General features: G+C 39.6%; 1 protein-coding gene across 1 annotated transcript; it reads right to left on the bottom strand.

Annotated features, from left to right (window-relative positions):
- Window positions 1-3,714: 3,714 nt before the first annotated feature.
- On the bottom strand, window positions 3,715-15,285 carry LOC307124067 (uncharacterized protein). Its single transcript, XM_079813059.1, has 3 exons — window positions 15,206-15,285; window positions 14,578-14,788; window positions 3,715-5,236 (listed from the first exon to the last, which is right to left on the bottom strand). Exons 2-3 carry the CDS (start codon window positions 14,735-14,737, stop codon window positions 3,861-3,863), a joined length of 1,536 nt encoding a protein of 511 aa, XP_079669185.1. The 5' UTR covers window positions 14,738-14,788; window positions 15,206-15,285; the 3' UTR covers window positions 3,715-3,860.
- Window positions 15,286-19,082: the final 3,797 nt, after the last annotated feature.

Genomic DNA, 19,082 nt, shown 5'->3' with positions numbered 1-19,082 from the left:
TGCCAAAAAGGCACTTGAGTGGCAAAAGGTTGCAGACGCCGTAAATGCTGTAGCCTCACAACCTCGGACCATGGCCGAAATAAAAAAGAAATGGTCGGACATCGAAGTCGAGGCAAAAAAAGCGTCTAGCGCTCCAACGCCAGAGTGTGTCCTGGTTTGCCAGCAAGTCTTCTTGCTGTGTGAAGATGCGTTCACTCCGAATCCTTCTTTAAGAGCGCAAGATCAGCCATCGTGCGTCATTACGCATTGTGATAGGGCATTTTATTTCCATTAATTTAATTGCATCTGACAAGCTACAGGTGTCGGTTATAATCTACGTGGAAATGGGAAATAGTTCAGTGCAAATGTAATGCCTTGCAGCTTTCTGAATGGTTGAGACATACGTAATTTTATCAAAAATAAAACTAAAGGCATATGCATGAATACAATGATTCCGTAGCTGATGAAGAAATTTTACTATGAAAACAACTTTTCTCAGTGGACAATTAATCCATCCATCCATCCATCCATCCATCCATCCATCCATCCATCTAATTGCATCTATCTAATTGCATCTATATCTGCTCTGCCAGACGGACACATTGATGAGAATATCAGTTTTGTACATTAGCTATTTCGTTCTGTTTACCATATTATTTATGAGGATGAATTGCATAATATGCCAATATTATTGCAGAACATATTTCACTTTTCTTTTTGCAAATATGTGTTAATCTGCATTTCTGTTGTACTTTTCATTTGATTGTGTTTGTTTTGCACTGCAGATCGATCAAACGGGTGTTCGTGTTGGCTGTTAATTGTAAGACTTGCTTTGTGAAGTCTTCATGTTATTTATGAGACACAGTATTGCAATTTCTTTTACACAACGGTCTACAGTTTCACACACTTTCACGTGTTTCTTCATCTGCCGACGGTGTCGCCATTTCTCATTTCACCCGTTTTTGTGTGTACGCCTGGGTCAGAGCTTGCGTGAAGGACCGCACATTTTCCCGTCAAGTTTGCTTTTTATAAATACCAATTATTGCGTAGAGAGCGGCGCACGCCTTCTTTCGTTCTTAAATGAGGCCCCAGGTCTTCAATTTTCATAACTGGTCTTGGGTCCGAAACTGTTATCCCCTGACACACTGTGTGTCCGACTGATTGCACTTCATCTTATCTATGTATCATCTTTTTATAACGTTTTTTTATTTTTATTTAAACTTGTTTTTATCTTTGGTTATTGTTATTTGCTTTTTTAAACATGGTATTTTTATTAAGTCGTGATTATCAATATTTTAATAACTTTTCTATGTAAAGCATTAGGGCTGAGCAGTATATCGAGTTTGTACAATATATATTGACACATTTTTTAGGGACAATATGGAATGAGGCAATACCGCTTATATCGATATACAGTAGATTGATACGAACGCATCTGAAAAATAGTGGAGTTCGCAGAATGAGCTGATGCAGGGAAAGTGCTTAATACAATTTGTCCTCAACAAGACACATGCTTTATATTAAGGGCTTCAAAATAACTGGATATAGTCAGATATAGTTGACTCGTATAGTTTAAAGCAGCTTGACAAATATGTCCATTTTATGTCAGGAGAGGAAGCGCCATCTGCAAGTGAATCTCTGCTAAAATTCTGTGAACGAGCATCACTGCGTGCGTGCGCGCCAAACAGACGGAGCGCAATAGAATAGGAATGCAATAATTCTGACTTAAGTATACATATTTCTACAATATTTGTTGTTGGACAATAAATGTGCCATATGTGGAATTTTAAACCTAAAAGTAAGTATATTTTTATGAAAGTGCCCATTAAAATGTGGTAATATATAAATATAGGCTAATATGCTTGTTTTTATTTTCATTTTTAGTTTAGTGAATTTAAAAACAAAATTATTAATTGTAAACCTCCAATTTGCACATAATATATCCTACATTACATGCACTGTATTGGTTTATAGCTTTCAATATCAACATTGTTTTTAGGACATCACTGGGCAGGATGTAAAAAAATATATATAAAAAAAAATGTTTTATACTGATTTTTTTGCATCCAAATAGGAAAACGTATAAAATACCAGGATGTATACCGTGTATCGCCATTCAAACAAAAAATACAGATATGATTTTTTGGTTATATCGCCCAGTCCTATAAAGCATTTTGATTTACCATTGTGTATGAAATGTGATATATAAATAAACATGCCTTGCATATTTAACTTTACCACCATAGCCTACTAAAGTGCTGACTTTGTACTTTTGACTGAATGGTTTGCTTCATTTCTTATTGGAGAGCTTGCTATACCTTTTACTTATCCTTTTATAATGGCCATTATTGATTATTAAAACTGACGTTTAACAAAAAAGAGAGTTGTGTTTGTCATATTTCATTTTATTACAGTGAAGATAATCAGAGTACATATTCACATATTGCCTGAACCACATATTTATAGGTTGAATGTTATATTTCATTTTGTTTTAAAGGTCCTGTTCTTCGTGTTTTTTTGAAGCTTTGATTGTGTTTACAGTGTGCAATATAACATGTGTTCATGTTTCGCGTGTAAAAAAACACAGTATTTTTAACACAATTGACTGATCTGTATACCGCTGTTTTCACTGTCCTAAAAACGGGCTGATGAGTTCCTTGTTCTATGAAGTCCCTCCTTCAGAAATACGTAACGAGTTCTGATTGTGCCAGCGGTTCCTGTGTTGTGATTCGACAGCAGCTTAGCGCACATTGTACGGAAAGGTCACGCCTCTTAACGGGAGAATGATCTCTATAGCGTCCCTGGGAAAGCCAAACAAAGGTGATTTGACTCCGGGATGAAAATAACAGCGTCTCGACGACATGGCGACAAACACACTCAAGCTACAGTTCCTTTTCTCCACGCGACCGTCTTCTTCTCCACGTGGGACAGCAACAAGACCACGCCCCCTTTTTCGCATATTCTTGTGGGTGGAGGTTAGTCTGTTCTACTGTTCTACTGACGTAATTACTGCAGGATGTACCAGGATGTAGTCCAAGCCGGCCGTTCGCTGTAGGCTTTGAAAGAGAACTTCTGTTAAATAAAATATCTCGCTTGGCATTGAACTTTGAGCTTTATAATTTTACAGGTATTATTTATGCTCTAACAGCAACATTACACACTAACTAAAGTTTGAACAGTGGGATCACGAAGAACGGGACCTTTAAATATGCATGCAGTGAAGATAATCAAAGTACGCTTTTCCTGGACCACATTTGTGTGGCTATTTATGTTTAAGATTCTTAAAATATATATATATATATATATATATATATATATATATATATATATATATATATATATATATATATATATATATATATATATATATATATATATATATTAATCGTTGCTTTATGATATTAATATTGAACCACTGTACTCACATGAACTGATTTAAATTGTGTAAAATTTAGTACATTAATGGATCTTGAGAGTGTAAATTTCTGTGCTCCCTATGGAGGCCTCACTGAGCCTTCAGATTTCAACAAAAATATCTTCATTTCTGTTCCTAAGATGAACGGAGGTCTTACGGGTGTGGAACGGCATGAGGGTGAGGAACAAATTACATTTCATTTTTGGGTGAACTAACCCTGGCCAGCCTTTTGCGGATATAGCAGCTTCAACTCTTCTGGGAAGGCTTTCCACAAGGTTTAGGAGTGTGTTTATGGGATTTTATTTTATTTTATCATTCTTCTAGAAGCACATTTGTGAGGTCAGGCACTGATGTTGGAAGAGAAGGCCTGGCTCTCAGTCTCTGCTCTAATTCATCCCAAAGGTGTTCTATCGGGTTGAGGTCAGGACTCTGTGCAGGCCAGTCAAGTTCCTCCACTTCCATGTCTTTATGGATCTTGCTTTGTGCACTGGAGCAGAGTCATGTTTTGAGAGGAAGGGCTCATTACCTCTTGGCAGGTGTAAGGCTTCTCTCCAGTGTGAATTCTCATGTGTTTCTCAAGGTTTGCTTTACGAGTGAAACTCTTTCCACACAGTTGGCAGGTGTAAGGCTTCTCTCCAGTGTGAATTCTCATGTGGCCTTTAAGAAGCCCTTTTCGAGTAAAGCTCTTTCCACACTGTTGGCAGGTGTAAGGCTTCTCTCCAGTGTGAATTCTCATGTGGACTTTAAGATGCCCTTTACGAGTGAAACTCTTTCCACACTGTTGGCAGGTGTGAGGCTTCTCTCCAGTGTGAATTCTCATGTGGACTTTAAGAGACTCTTTATGAGTGAAACTCTGTCCACACTGTTGGCAGGTGTAAGGCTTCTCTCCAGTGTGAATTGTCATGTGGCCTTTAAGATGACCTTTTCGAGTAAAGCTCTTTCCACACTGTTGGCAGGTGTGAGGCTTCTCTCCAGTGTGAATTCTCATGTGTTTCTCAAGGTTTCCTTTATGAGTGAAACTCTTTCCACACTGTTGGCAGGTGTAAGGCTTCTCTCCTGTGTGAATTCTCATGTGTTTCCCAAGGGTTCCTTTATCAGTGAAACTCTTTCCACACTGTTGGCAGGTGTAAGGCTTCTCTCCAGTGTGAATTCTCATGTGGTTCCCAAGGGTTCCTTTATCAGTGAAACTCTTTCCACACTGTTGGCAGGTGTAAGGCTTCTCTCCAGTGTGAAGTCTCATGTGGCCTTTAAGATGCCCTTTTCGAGTGAAACTCTTTCCACACTGTTGGCAGGTGTAAGGCTTCTCTCCTGTGTGAATTTTCATGTGTTTCCCAAGGGTTCCTTTATCAATGAAACTCTTTCCACACTGTTGGCAGGTGTAAGGCTTCTCTCCAGTGTGAAGTCTCATGTGGCCTTTAAGAGACCCTTTTCGAGTGAAACTCTTTCCACACTGTTGGCAGGTGTAAGGCTTCTCTCCTGTGTGAAGTCTCATGTGGCCTTTAAGATGCCCTTTTCGAGTGAAACTCTTTCCACACTGTTGGCAGGTGTGAGGCTTCTCTCCAGTGTGAATTTTAATGTGTTCCTCAAGGGTTCCTTTTTGAGTGAAGCTCTTTCCACACTGCTGGCAGGTGTAAGGCTTCTCTCCAGTGTTAATTTTCCTGTGGACTTTAAGGTGCTGTTTTTTAATTAAACTCTTTCCAGACTTTTTTTGTGAGGAAATCTTTTCAGTCTGTGAGCAACTAAAAGATTTTTCTCCAGCTATGAAATCATGATGTTGCCCATACGGATCTTTCTCTTCCATTTTATTTAGTTCTTGGCTCTCCACTTTTAGTGCCATCAGATCTAAAAGAGACAAAAAACAAGTTAACCCCAGTTCAATGGCACAAAACAACAGACAAAGACATTAAACCAGAAACATGTATGTTACATCCTATACCCAGTAAGCTACAGAAAGAGGGGTTACATTTCTTTAGGAAAATTTACAAACTCACTTTTCATCATGTTTGGATTCTATGTGTTCAGGACACTGCCACAGTTGTTATTGAAGTGGTTTGGAATATAGGGATTTGCGATTTGGGGAAAATATCTAATTGCGATTTTTCTGACAGATATTATGATTCGATTTGCTATTTAAAGGGGTGGTAAACAATGTGTAATGTTCCTGTTTGAGCATAAACAACATCTGCAAAGTTACAATGTTCAAAGTTTAAAGCAAAGGGAGATATTTGCTTTTAAAGAAATCAATTTCTAGGGACTACAGCAAACGGCCAGTAGGGACTACTAGACATTCCTCCAGGGTCTCTGACATCACCAGCCCCAATATTTACATAAACCCCTCCTCCGAGAATATTAAATAAGGGGGGGGCGAGGCCATTTTGTATCGCCGCGGGGAAGCGTTGTTGTGGTTAGTAGGCTGGAGTGTTGTTGCCGCAATGCCGACGAAACGCTGTTATTTTCATCCGGAGTGCAGGTCCACTTTGTTCAGCCTTCCTAGGGACGGGGGTGCGTTGCAGTGCGTTTAATATACAACATGTTATATGCGTGTGTATGAGACAGAGGGGAACGAAGACCGGAAAATGTGACATAATGGACAATATTCGTCTGTATTTGCAATACACGAGCCGCGGTTCAGCTGCACGAGACAAACACTGCCAGGGCTCCCGCTGCACAATTCACGGAGGAAAGCTTCCACAATCTTTGCGAGTTCAATGCAGGATTCGCACAGCGGCTTGTCCTGAAGGATGGATTCAAAAACAGAAGCTGTTTACGGGCCACAACCTGTAAGTATGATTTATTTTTCGTTGATGTGTTTTCCTGTAATAGTTTGTGTTGTTAATTGTACGTTGTGGCAAGGAAGTAAACAGATGACAACGCTGTTTGGCTCTGTAAACCAGTTTGTTAAATGCTCATTCATACTTAACGTTATCCGACAAACACCTAACGTTACAAACTTTTTTTAAAATCTCAACAGCGAACTTGGCATTAGTGTAAATTATTCTTTGATTAGAGCTTTTATGTATTGTTTATCTACAGGCATACTAAACATGGTTCTGTGTTTGATTTGGCTACTAGTAAAGCCAATGTTTAGTGTTCGTTTTGGGTTAATAGTTCTTGCGACAGATATTTGGCTATAATCGTTCTAAAAATACAAAAGTAACAGTGCCATTCAGTAGCGATCACTATAGATCCGCAGTCTTTACTCTTGAGGACTGAACAGGTTCTGCTCGATCATCTTCACTAAAATTGTCTGGGTCCAATTCGGGCTCAAATTGGTATGGTTTTATTGATGCCATTGTTTCTAATACTACCCAAAGCACAGTCTACCAGTAAAGGTAAGGGGCGTGACGTTTCCGACAAACGTGCACTAGACGGTTAGCGAATCACAACACACTGGGCCAGCTAACCAATCTGAGCCCATTGCGTATTTTTGAGGGACTGGCTTCATACAACCCGGAAACCATCAGACCGTTTTTACAAAGAGGGACAGAGTAGTGTAGAATAAAAGTAAAATATATGAAAAATAATGCAATTTTTTTTAAACGAAGCATGAACACGTTACAGTGCACCCCACAAACACAATCAAGCCTTCGAAAGAATGTGTTTTACCACCCCTTTAATTCTGTTAGGTCAAGCTTCAGCTGCACACCAGGGAACATGTCGAAAAGAGTCAGGTGAATGAAAAATGCCAGCGCTTGTTTTTGTTGTTTGCTGAACGCTACCGTTGTGTCTGTGAATGCGGCTCACCGTTAATGAACGTGTCACGGATTGATGACGTAAAACTCAGTCCGTACGAGTCTCTTGCTTGCGTCCGTTTTTCGCGTCTGACTGTCGCACAGTCTGACATAATGACAACAGAGATCCTACAGTGTGACATGTATTACATCGGGATTATGTTCATACAGTCTGACAAGCAACATTCGCAGAGGATTTAGAACAATCACACCGTGTGCAGGACCCTTAACTCCAATTATAAAATCGTTTTTTCTCCAATTCATTGTTAAAATATAATTTTATACACAGTTATTTAACATGCATGAAATAATCAAGACATCACTAACAGGTTAAGTAGAATATAATGAATATAACGGCTAATATAGAGCATAATTGTATTCACTAGAGAAATCAACTCTTTCACTAAATATATGTTGACACTGAATGACTGCCTGAGGTAAATGTGATGCTAACGTTACATGACATTGTTTAGTTTACAAGCAGTTATATTGACGTCTTTCCCCCGTTGAAACACTGATTTAGCGATTACACCACCTGACAGTAAGTTGTAATGTATCCTCAGCATCAGGGACGTCGTTAGGCCTATTTTAGGGGGGCTGAAGCTACCCCAAAATGTTCCTAAGCCCCCCTAAATGATAATAAGAACCACAATAACAATTCGATTTATCAATAACTGTATCCTCATTCATATTTAGACGCAAATTTTTTTTTATTTATATCCAGCTACAAAAAAATAGCCGAAAAGTCGGAAGTTGGACAGAAGTACAAAGAGTCGTTGTGCTATCAAGATGATACAGCGTTGCAGACCGGAGCGCTACTGCAAGTAACTGGAGGATTCATCTCGTCTCGTCGTTACCAAGGTTATAATCTTTAACGAAAGCGAACGAAAAAACGAAAACTAGGTGGGTTGTCGTTAACTGAAATAAAAATAAAAACGAGGCATTACAAAAAAATGGTAACTAACCAAAACTGTAATGTGTGTTTGGCAAAACTAACTAAAATAAAATTATAGATTAAATGTCCTTAGTTTTCGTCTTCATCAATGTCTTTCATAGAGCAAATAACCTTCAGCTGCATTTCCTTCCCCTGCGTCTCTCACTCACGCGTCTCTCTCACATACACACGCGCCACCAGGGGCGTAAATTTAATCTAAAAGTTGGGGGGGACAATAAACATGAAATTTCTCAAGAGCAATTTTTGAAGGGGACACATAATACAGCCAAAATCGTACTTGTAAGGATATGTGTACCACAAAAAAAAAAAAAAAACATTTTGTACTTATTTGGCGTTTTGGTGCACTGAAAAATTATCTAATGTCCGTTTTTCTTTTCTCTGTCATTTTATCTGACCAACAACACAACGTGATAGTAGTTTAAATACGATTAAGGTTCACCACGCAGTCATATTATAATTATTAAATTATCTTGCGTCCTCCACATAGTATTTTATACTATGATATTCAGATATTTAGATATTCAACTGCAGCAAGCCATCTGATCTGCCACTTATCATCATATTGAGCAAAACCCTACACAGATCTGACTGAACTTTCGGTTTAGAATTAGCCAATTTTTAGAATTTGGGGGCGGGTTGCTTGAATTTTGGGTTCATTAGCCTATTATTCGTAATGAAAAACAAAACAGTACAATGACACACTCCCTTAAATAGGCGCTTTTACACTTTGAAACCAAATCTTCGATAATCTTGTCTGTCAGCTGTTTGCTCGTTCGGCTCGTGCTGTATTGAGCAGACATGTTCAGTTTTTAATTGTTTAGTCAGTTCTCTAACTGAACTCAATGATTTTATTACTATTCAGCGGAGCGGGGCGGTGCGGCGGTGGGCAAGTGATGTTAACAGTGTTTTGCCTAATCTGTATTAAAGAGAAAAGAATCACTTCATCTGACGTTTAAAGTGAATAAAATAGCCTTGACCGCGACTTACTGGTGTTTCACAACTGCTGTCTGAAGAGCCTTGTTCTCTCCCCAAACTTTTGTGGTAGTTTTTCTACGTTCTACTACGTTAGTTGAGGTGCACGGTGGATCAAACCACTGTGAGGCAAGGGGGGACTCAAAATGTTTCTAAACTTAAAACGCATTTTTTTGTCCCGTTTGCGTTTGTATTGTTTTACTACTTACACATTTATTTTATATTGTTATATTATTTACAATACTCAGCATGGTTTATAGGGGGGGGACAGCCCTCAGATAGGGGGGGTCCTGTCCCCCCCGTCCCCTCCGCGATTTACGCCCCTGCGCGCCACACACACACACACACACACACAGCCCCTCCCCTCCGTGCACATCGCCGTCTCCATGAGAACGAGTGTTCGCCATTGAAAGCAAGTTCGCGAAAGGTTGGCATCTTGTGAACACCTTTACACAATCACACATTAAAAAGTGGTATAAAAATATTTTTAATTCAGAATATAATTTTGTCAGTGTGTTAATGTCGACCCGAGAAGCGATTGCTACTTTAGAAAGTTAACTAGTCGCAAGTTTGAGGTAAAATGCACTTGTGTTGTCAATGCTGTGATTCAAATATTAAATAATGTTATGTCATGTGTTTACACTTACACTGAATGTTTGATGAGTAGGCTATTGTATAGGGTACATTTAGTATAGGGTGTGAAAATTGTACAGCTGTGGTATTTGTATAGCTTTAGCTCAATTTAGGTTTAGCTGCTGTATAATTGTATTTTAGCTCAAAAGTGGGTTGAATACATGCTGTTCTGTGTAATTAAATAGCATTCTGTGGACAACTTATCTTATATAGAGAGGACATTTACATGAGCAGACAGAGAGCATTTAAGTCATTGCTTAAAGTAACTCATCATATATTGATATTGTGTGACCAAGATGGCGGCGCGAGTACATCGCGAGGCTCAGCGTCTCTCCAGATTCTGCAATTTTGCGGTATTTTTCTTGTTCATCTCGAGTCTGTTCGTACAGAACAGTTGTGCCTTTACATCGTACACCCGTTGTGAGCTTTTGGATATTGGTTTGCGAATTTCCGACAGTTTTATGGACAATCTTCGACTCCTTCCTGAGATCGCTAGGACACCCGAGGCTATGCACTCTACCCGGCCGGGCGCAAGTACTCGCAGAAGGCGCCGAGATCGTAAACAAAGGCGGGGAAAGGGAGGAGGACTACGAGCTAAACTAAAACTATCTCCACATCGGCTCTCTTTACCCAGCATTTTCCTTGCCAATGTACGATCACTAGTGAACAAAATGGAGAAGATTCGACTCAGCATCACACACAGTAAGAAACTTTTGAACTGTAATGTCCTAATCTTCACTGAAACCTGGTTAAACAGCGGAATACCAGACACCGCTATTGAGCTAGCGGGACGCCACAAACTCCGGGCGGATAGAACATTAGATGGCTCCGGTAAGACCAGAGGTGGTGGATTGTGCATTTACATTAACAAAGCTTGGTGCACAAACTCTGCTATTGTTGGGAGTCATTGTTCAGCTAACCTGGAGTTTCTCATGGTTAAATGTAGACCGTTTTATCTACCGCGGGAGTTCACTTCCACCATTATCACTGCAGCCTATATTCCCCCGGATGCTGATGCCAAGCTTGCTATGAAAGAACTTCACGCAGCCATCAGTAAACAACAGACTGATCACCCGGAAGCTGCATTTATTGTTGCAGGTGACTTTAATCACTCAAACTTAAAGTCAGTGCTACCCAAGTTTCACCAGCATGTTTCCTGCCACACCAGAGGAAACAAAACCTTAGATCATGTTTACACAAACATGGCTGGAGCTTACGTTGCAACACCCCTCACCCACCTGGGACAGTCAGATCACCTCTTTGTTTCTCACCCCGAAATATGCACCCCTCATCAACCGTGTGAAGCCATCAGTGAAGACCATCAAGGTGTGGCCTGCGGGGGCAGATTCCACACTCCAGGAAAGGTTTATAAACACAGACTGGAGTATGTTTGCTTCTCAAGCCACCAGTGTCGCTCACACGGACATTGACTCATACACCTCCTCTGTATTGGATCATATCAATACCACCATCGACAGTGTTACAACCCAGAAACAGATCACCACATACCCAAATCAGAAGCCTTAGATGAACAGGGAAGTGTGACTCCTGCTGAAGTCACGCAATACTGCCTTCAGATCAGGAGATGCACAAGCCTACAGCACATCCAGAGCAAACCTGAAGAGGGGCATCAAAAAGGCCAAGCACTGCTACAAGCTAAAGATAGAGGGACACTTTTCCAACTCTGACCCTCGACGCATGTGGCAGGGCAATTCAGGCCATCAGTGATTACAAACCCACCCACTCCACCCCCGCAGCCACTGATGTCAACTTCCTGAACGAGCGAAGTTACTTCTATGCTCGTTTTGAAAGAGACAACAGAGAAACTGCCACCAAGCTCAAACCCTCAGCTGACCACCCACCAATCACACTCTCCTCCACAGATGTCTGCAAGGCACTGAGCCGGATCAGCGCACACAAAGCTGCTGGACCAGACAACATCCCTGGACGTGTTCTCAGGGCATGTGCGGAGCAGCTCGCTGGGGTTTTTACAGACATTTTCAACCTGTCTCTTGCCCAAGCAGCTGTTCCAACATGCTTTAAACGCACTTCCATTGTGCCAGTGCCGAAACACTCTAGCCCGAGGTGCCCTAATGACTACCGCCCTGTAGCACTCACACCCATCGCTATGAAGTGCTTTGAGCGGCTGGTCCTGGAACACCTAAAATACTCTATTCCATCCACATTGGACTCACAGCAGTTTGCCTACCGCAGCAATAGGAGCACAGAGGATGCAGTTTCCATGGCACTGCACTCTGTGCTCACCCATCTGGACCATAAGAACACTTATGCACGCATGCTGTTTGTTGACTTCAGCTCAGCATTCAACACTGTCATACTAACCAAGTTAATAGCCAAACTTGGAGACCTGGGCATCAACACTTCAATGTGTAACTGGATTTTGGACTTCCTAACTGACAGACCCCAGAATGTTCGATCAGGATCCACCTGCTCCACATCCATCACTCTTAACACTGGTGTACCACAGGGCTGTGTGCTAAGTCCGTTTCTCTACTCCCTCTTCACCTCTGACTGCAAGCCTGTGTATGGATCTAATTCCATCGTCAAGTTTGCGGACGACACTACGGTGATTGGTCTCATCAGCAACAACGATGAGACTGCCTACAGGGAGGAGATCCAGCACCTGGCCACATGGTGCGCTGATAATAACCTGCTCCTCAACACAAGTTCCTGGGGATCCACATCTCGGCGTTCATGTCGTGGACGACCAACACCTCCAGCCTGGTCAAGAAGGCTCACCAGCACCTCTTCTTCCTGAGGACACTGAGGAAGAATCAGCTCTCCTCGGCTATCCTGGTGAACTTCTATCGCTGCGCAATAGAAAGCATCCTGACCAACTGTGTGGCAGTATGGTATGGGAGCTGCTCTGTTGCGGAGCGCAAGGCACTGCAGCGGGTGGTGAAAACTGCCCAGCGCATCACAGGAACTCCACTGCCTGCCATTGAGCACATCCAGAGGAAACGCTGTCTGCATCGAGCTCGCAGCATCCTCAAGGACTCCTCTCACCCAGCCCACAGACTGTTTTCTCTCCTGCCCTCCGGCAGGCGTTTCAGGATCCTCCGGACCAGGACCAGCAGACTTAAGAACAGTTTTTTTTCCCCAGAGCTGTCTCTTTACTGAACTCGAACCCCCGTTGATCCACTCCCTCATATACTGACAACTCTCCTACCTCACATCTGCCTTCACTTTGTTATTTGCACTACCGACTGTTTATTACAGTAACAACTGTTTACTTATGCATCTTGTACCACCATATCTTAACTGGATTATGCTCATTTGCACTAACGACTGTATTTATAGTACCACTGTTTGCATTTTGCACCGTACTTCTAACTGTAATATGCAACCACTTTCCACTGCACTTTTACACTTTCTTTCGGATAGCTCTGTCCATAATTTATTGTACTACCCTAATCCACTGCTATATTCCTCATATTAGCCTAACATATTATTGTATACCTCTAGCTGTAAAATTCTGTTTAAAGTAATAGCCATCTGTATATTAAATTCATAGTACATATCCACCTGTAAATTCTGTTTATAGTAATAGCCATCTGTATATTATATTCATAGTACATATTCACCTGTAAATTCAGTTCTGTTTATAGTAATAAACATCTCTCTATTTATACATATTTATATATATTCAGTACATTTCCATGTCCTGCACTTACGCAACCACTGTATATCCTGCACTTTCTGCTATTGCACTTCTGGTTAGACCTAAACTGCATTTCGTTGCCTTGTACTTGTGTAATGACAATAAAGTTGAATCTAATCTAATCTAATCAGGAGCAAAATCTGGCCTAAGGAAATTCCCCCTTTGATGTGTCTAAAAGCTAACATTACAGTAACTTTTCTTTAACGGAGTAGAAATGGATGAAGAGAATATGTCTGTCACGTTTTACTTGTTAAAGGGATAGTTCACCAAAAAATGAAACTTCTGTCATCATTTACTCACCCTCAAGTTGTTCCAAACCTGAATGAGTTTCTTTGTTCTGCTGAACACAAAAGATGATGTTTTGAATAATATTTGTAAACAAGCAGAGAGAGCAACCATTGACTACCATAGTAGGGGGAAAAAATACTATGGTAGTCAATGGTGGCTCTCTCTGCTTGGTTACAAACATTATTCAAAATATCTTCTTTTGTGTTCAGCAGAACAAAGAAACTCATTCAGGTTTGGAACAACTTGAGGGTGAGTAAATGATGACAGAAGTTTCTATCCCTTTAACATCTTGGTTTCTTGACTGGTTATTGGCATAAGTGTAGCTCTAGATGTGAGTGCAAAGATTTTGCAAACGCAAGTTACAAATACCCTGGGGGCGAGTGTGGGAACTCGGATTGAAGTGTGTTCCGTGCTTGAAACAAGACGACTGAACTGTTAAAGATTGCACTCGGTTACACGAATGCACCGAACTATCCATCATTGTGTTAAACGCGCCAATAGCGCGCCATGTGAATAAGCCGGTTTCTGATTGGTCCCCGCAATTTGTAACAGAAGCAGGGTAGAAATATGTACAAGTTTCCAGCCTGAGGTACAGGCCGAAATCAAATCGCCTGCAGTTTGGGCTGGGTTTACCTGGTCTAGGCCATTTCATTAAAAGCGCTCGTAATTCCTGAAACTTTGCGGTATATGTGGACGTTGGTCCTCTAAGAAACATGACGTGAATGTAGTTTAGACTACAGAAAGCAAGCAGTGCAGCTGTTATAGTGATTGACAGAAAATCCCTCTATAAACCAATGAATCTAACGGCACAAAAAATTATTTACATTGAGTTTAAGCTTTGCTTGTTATAATGAGAGGATCTGTGAGCGTGTAGACTTGAAAATATCAAATGAGTGAGTTCAGCTTTGAGAATGAAACCAACCTGAGTGTTCTTCAGTTTCTTCATGTTTCACTCTCAATGTTTCTTCAATCTTCACGTCTTTACTCTCCTCCTTCTCTGTTTGTTCCTCAGTTTCTTCATGTTTCAAACTGAATACATTTTCAATCCTCAGGTCTTCACTCTCCTCTTTAATCAACACCATCTTTATTAATGATCTCAGTCACTTCTCCAGGAGTTTTTCTGTGTGTTTGTCCTGTTTAAGACGAGAATAATTAACAGAAAGAAAAATAAATCCACATTAAATCTCTGAGTGTCTCAATCAGCTCTAGTTCAGTATCAACAGTATCAGTACCACTCAAAACTAGCACTACAAACTAATACAAGAAAACAAATTACACAAACACTATATATTTATTTCTTTAATTTCTCTCATCTCTACTCGTCAGAGACTGAACTCATGTTTATATGATGAACTGATAAAGAGAGAAATGAGAAGCTGCTTCTGTTACTCATGAGTTTATTCTGTTACTTTACTCACACAACGCTGATAAATGTTAGATAAAGCAATGCAATGTTACATTTAATAATAAATCATTCAATCTGCGTTGCTTGTAAAACTTTGAAGATGGTTTCTATAGTTTTAAACACTTTAAAAGCTTTAAACACAAACCTTTCTTCAGCCGAATCAACACATGCAGGAGCGCGGCGCGGCCTTATGACGTCACACCACCACACCAAAATAAAAGTCCCGTTCTCCGCTGAGTCTACAATCACAGAAGTGCACAAATACAAATAATACAAGAGATGACAGAAATTCAGAGTTGAATGTATTGGTGACATACATATTTAAATACATGTTGCTGAAAATATTAGGAAACTAGTAAAGACTGAGAGACTTTGTCTAAAAGTTAAAACGGTATTGTTTAGGGGAATAAATTATTTATGTAATATATAAATACATATAAAGTTCATTTGAGTCTAAAGATACCTTAAAATAACTGTACTAATGATAACTGATGATTTTTAGATGTAGACTATAAGATTCTACATCTAAATATATAGATCTACATCTAGATATTCTCACTGATAAATATATTATTAAATAATAAATCTGTAATATAAAATCTCAATCATTTTTGAGTGACAGGGAAGAGAAGACATTGTCGAATAAAGTCATTATTTTTGTTTATTTGTTTGCGCACGAAAAGTATTCTCATCGCTTCATAACATGAGGTTGAACCACTCGAGTCACATGGACTATTTTAATGACATTTCTATGAAGTGAAAGTGTTAATTAAATTGCGGTCTATGGAGAGGTCAGTGAGCTCTCGGATGTCATCAAAAATATCATCATTTATGTTCTGAAGCTGAACGAAGGTCTTACAGGTTTGGAACGACGTGAGGGAGAGGAATTATTGACAGAATTGACATTTGGGGTGAACTAACCCTTTGACGTCTGCATTGATCAAATGAGTAAATTTATAGTCTTAAATTCCTAATTATTTTCTGTATTCTTCCTTCTCTTTTCTGCATTTCGCCTCTGCTGTAGCTTCTTTCCTTTTAATAAACCTGGCGTTGTATACTTAATATTGTTGGCTCTGTGATGAATTGTGTATGTTGATGCTTCTATGCGGATGCCCTGTTGGAGCGGATCTCCTGTCGGACAACATCTCTTAAGCACTAGGAGTAAAACCTCAAACATACACTAACTTTCAAAAGTTTGGTGTTGGTACAATTGTTTATGTCTGAAAAAAGTTTCTAATGCTCACCAAGACTGAATTAGTTTGATTAAAAAATACAGTAAAAACAATAATATTGTGAAATAATTGTCACATGACCCTAATATGATGATTTGTTGAAAACAGTTGTGCTGCTTTATATTTTTTGGAAGACAATAACAAAAATGCATTCAGTTGATCAAAAGTGACAGTAAAGACTTTTATAATGTTATAAGATTTTTAAACTTTCAAAAAAAAAAATTTTTTTATTCATCAATAATCCTGAAAAATGCACCATGGCATCACAACACATGCAGGAGCGCGGCCTTATGACGTCACACCAAAATAAAAGTCCCGCTCACACTCAACAGTCTACAATCAGAGAAGTGCACAAATACAAATAATACAAGAGATGACAGAAATTCAGAGTTGAATGTATTGCTGACTGTTACAAGTACACAGGAGGCAGACACAGATGTTAACAGGTAAGGGTAGTTTATTAGACCACAGTAGAGCAGGTGTTGTGGAGCAGGTGAGTAAACCGGTTGTTGATAGATTAGAAGGTGATACGAGAGAGAGAGAGAGTTACTGTCTTTTGTTTTGTAGATGGAAGGACGCTGGAGCCTGGAGGTCGCTGGAGACTGGAGATCGTTGGAGACTGTAGATCGCTGGAGTACTGAGGGACGGACAGGAACACACCCACACAGCAGACAAGGAACACAGAAGGAAGGAGACACGCTGGAGACAGGTAAGTATCAGTAGTAGAGTCCTTGAGGTAAGCATAGCCTGAAGTATATGCGAACGAGACCGGACTTGGAGTGCTGTGTGGTTGTGAGTCTTGTAGTGCTGGTGATGAGTGTGGTGATGAGGTGCAGGTGATGGTGATCTGGGGAAGGAGTGCGCTGTGATTGTGGGAGGGTGGAACCTGACGTGTCTGTGACACTGACATACATATTTAAATACATGTTGTTCAATGATGTGTTGAAAATATTAGGAAACTAGTAAAGACTGAGAGACTTTGTCTAAAAGTTAAAACAGCATTGTTTAGGGGAATAAATGATTTATATAATATGTAAATACATATAAATACCGACAGTTAAAAGTATCAGCACGCTACATTAAAGCTACACTGTGTGATATTTTCCCCCATCTAGCGGTGAAAAGGTATATGACCATCCAGTAAATATTAGTTTCTGTTCCTTCCAATTCCGATTTCGTTTTAACTCCTACGGTGGCCGATTCAGTCCAAAATTAACATGGCTTCCAGTTCAATCCAGCAATCCCCCTCTTCACATTCGACACGGTGCCATCGAGTGTTAAAACGCGAAAGGCGAAGCTTGAATTTACGGGTATGTCCTTCTTTGGCTAATGTACTTTCAAGATGGAGGGGCAACATGGCGACCCCCATTCGAACCCCTTACCCGTATGTATTTTCAATGGCATATTATAAACTTACGAGAATACTTTATTACTTGAAAGAAGTAAATATACATTAATGAGCACATATATTTTTGAAAGAACTAAGTGTTTTTAGCTAAGAATAAACTAAAAAAGTTACACAGTGTAGCTTTAAATATATCAAATATTATACAGTACAAACACTGACTTTTTTTTTTAACTTTACATGCATCATAACAATTTCATCAATTACTGTTACACATTTCTCTTCAAATATTTTGTCCTAAACCTTTTTAGTATTTATAATTCCTTGCATGTTAACAACTTATTGTGTGAAATTATTTTATACAACTTATATAAAATTATTATTACTATTATTATGTTTCAAATGTAATAATTTATTTTATAACAAAATAGTACTACAACAATGTTTTATTGTTATCTTTCAGAAATAATGTCAATTATTTATAATAGGATAAATTGTATAACTTATAAACAACCCCCCAAAAATTCTTTATAACCGTTCTTTGTGTTATTTAAAAAAAATACACTTACAATTTTTTATTGTTTCTCTAAATTGTGCAGCCATCAAAACACACAACTCAATTTTAATTACAATAACTTGCATATACATGATGAACATGCCTTTTTAATGACAACATCAGCTCTTGTTCCCCAAATTCAGCAGATAATATCACAGATGCTTCCACAGTCGGTTCATCCGTCTGCAAATACTGCAGTCTCTTTCAGAGCAGACACCGATGGAACTGAGCCTTCCCATCATACACCTCCTGCCCAGCCTGGCATCTTCAACAGCGCCGGGACACTGCCACCTCAACAGAGGCGATCCTGCCTTCAATAATCTTGACTTCTCCCTCATCAATTGGGAAGTCAATATTTGCCTTCAACCCAGGCAAGGGGTCACCACTTCAATTTCAGCAAGACGACTCGTTGTCAAATATAATTTCCCAGCAAACATTCTTGTGCTTACGTTGGAAAGCTTGTATGTCTTCCCAAACAGAACCTTCCCAAATAACTTGTCCCATAGTTGCACTTTAATATTCCCAGTACAATCTTCCATGTGACACGATTGTGTCTCCATTGATGACCCTTGATATTCTACCGTTTCTGTAAGGCAGCTCATGTGTGTGTGACACGGCCAACAACAGCACAAACCCATTAAAAAAACAAAGAAAGAAAATGTAACAAAACCATTAATTTTTTTTTACAAATCTCTCTGAATCTAATGTAGACATATTTAATCCACTAAATGTTCAATACAAATAAATCTTAAATTTAATATTTTATTAAACTACCTAAAATATATCTTCTCATTGTCTTGACTCACAACAATAGGTTATAATAATTAATTTCAGCTCACATAGTTTACAGCTTTCACACATCTTGATGTCAACATCCACAAACAAAATA

This window comes from Gobio gobio (assembly GCF_949357685.1).
Source record: "Gobio gobio genome assembly, chromosome: 1".
Classification (NCBI taxonomy): domain Eukaryota; kingdom Metazoa; phylum Chordata; class Actinopteri; order Cypriniformes; family Gobionidae; genus Gobio; species Gobio gobio.
This window is presented reverse-complemented; position numbering and strand designations above follow the sequence as displayed.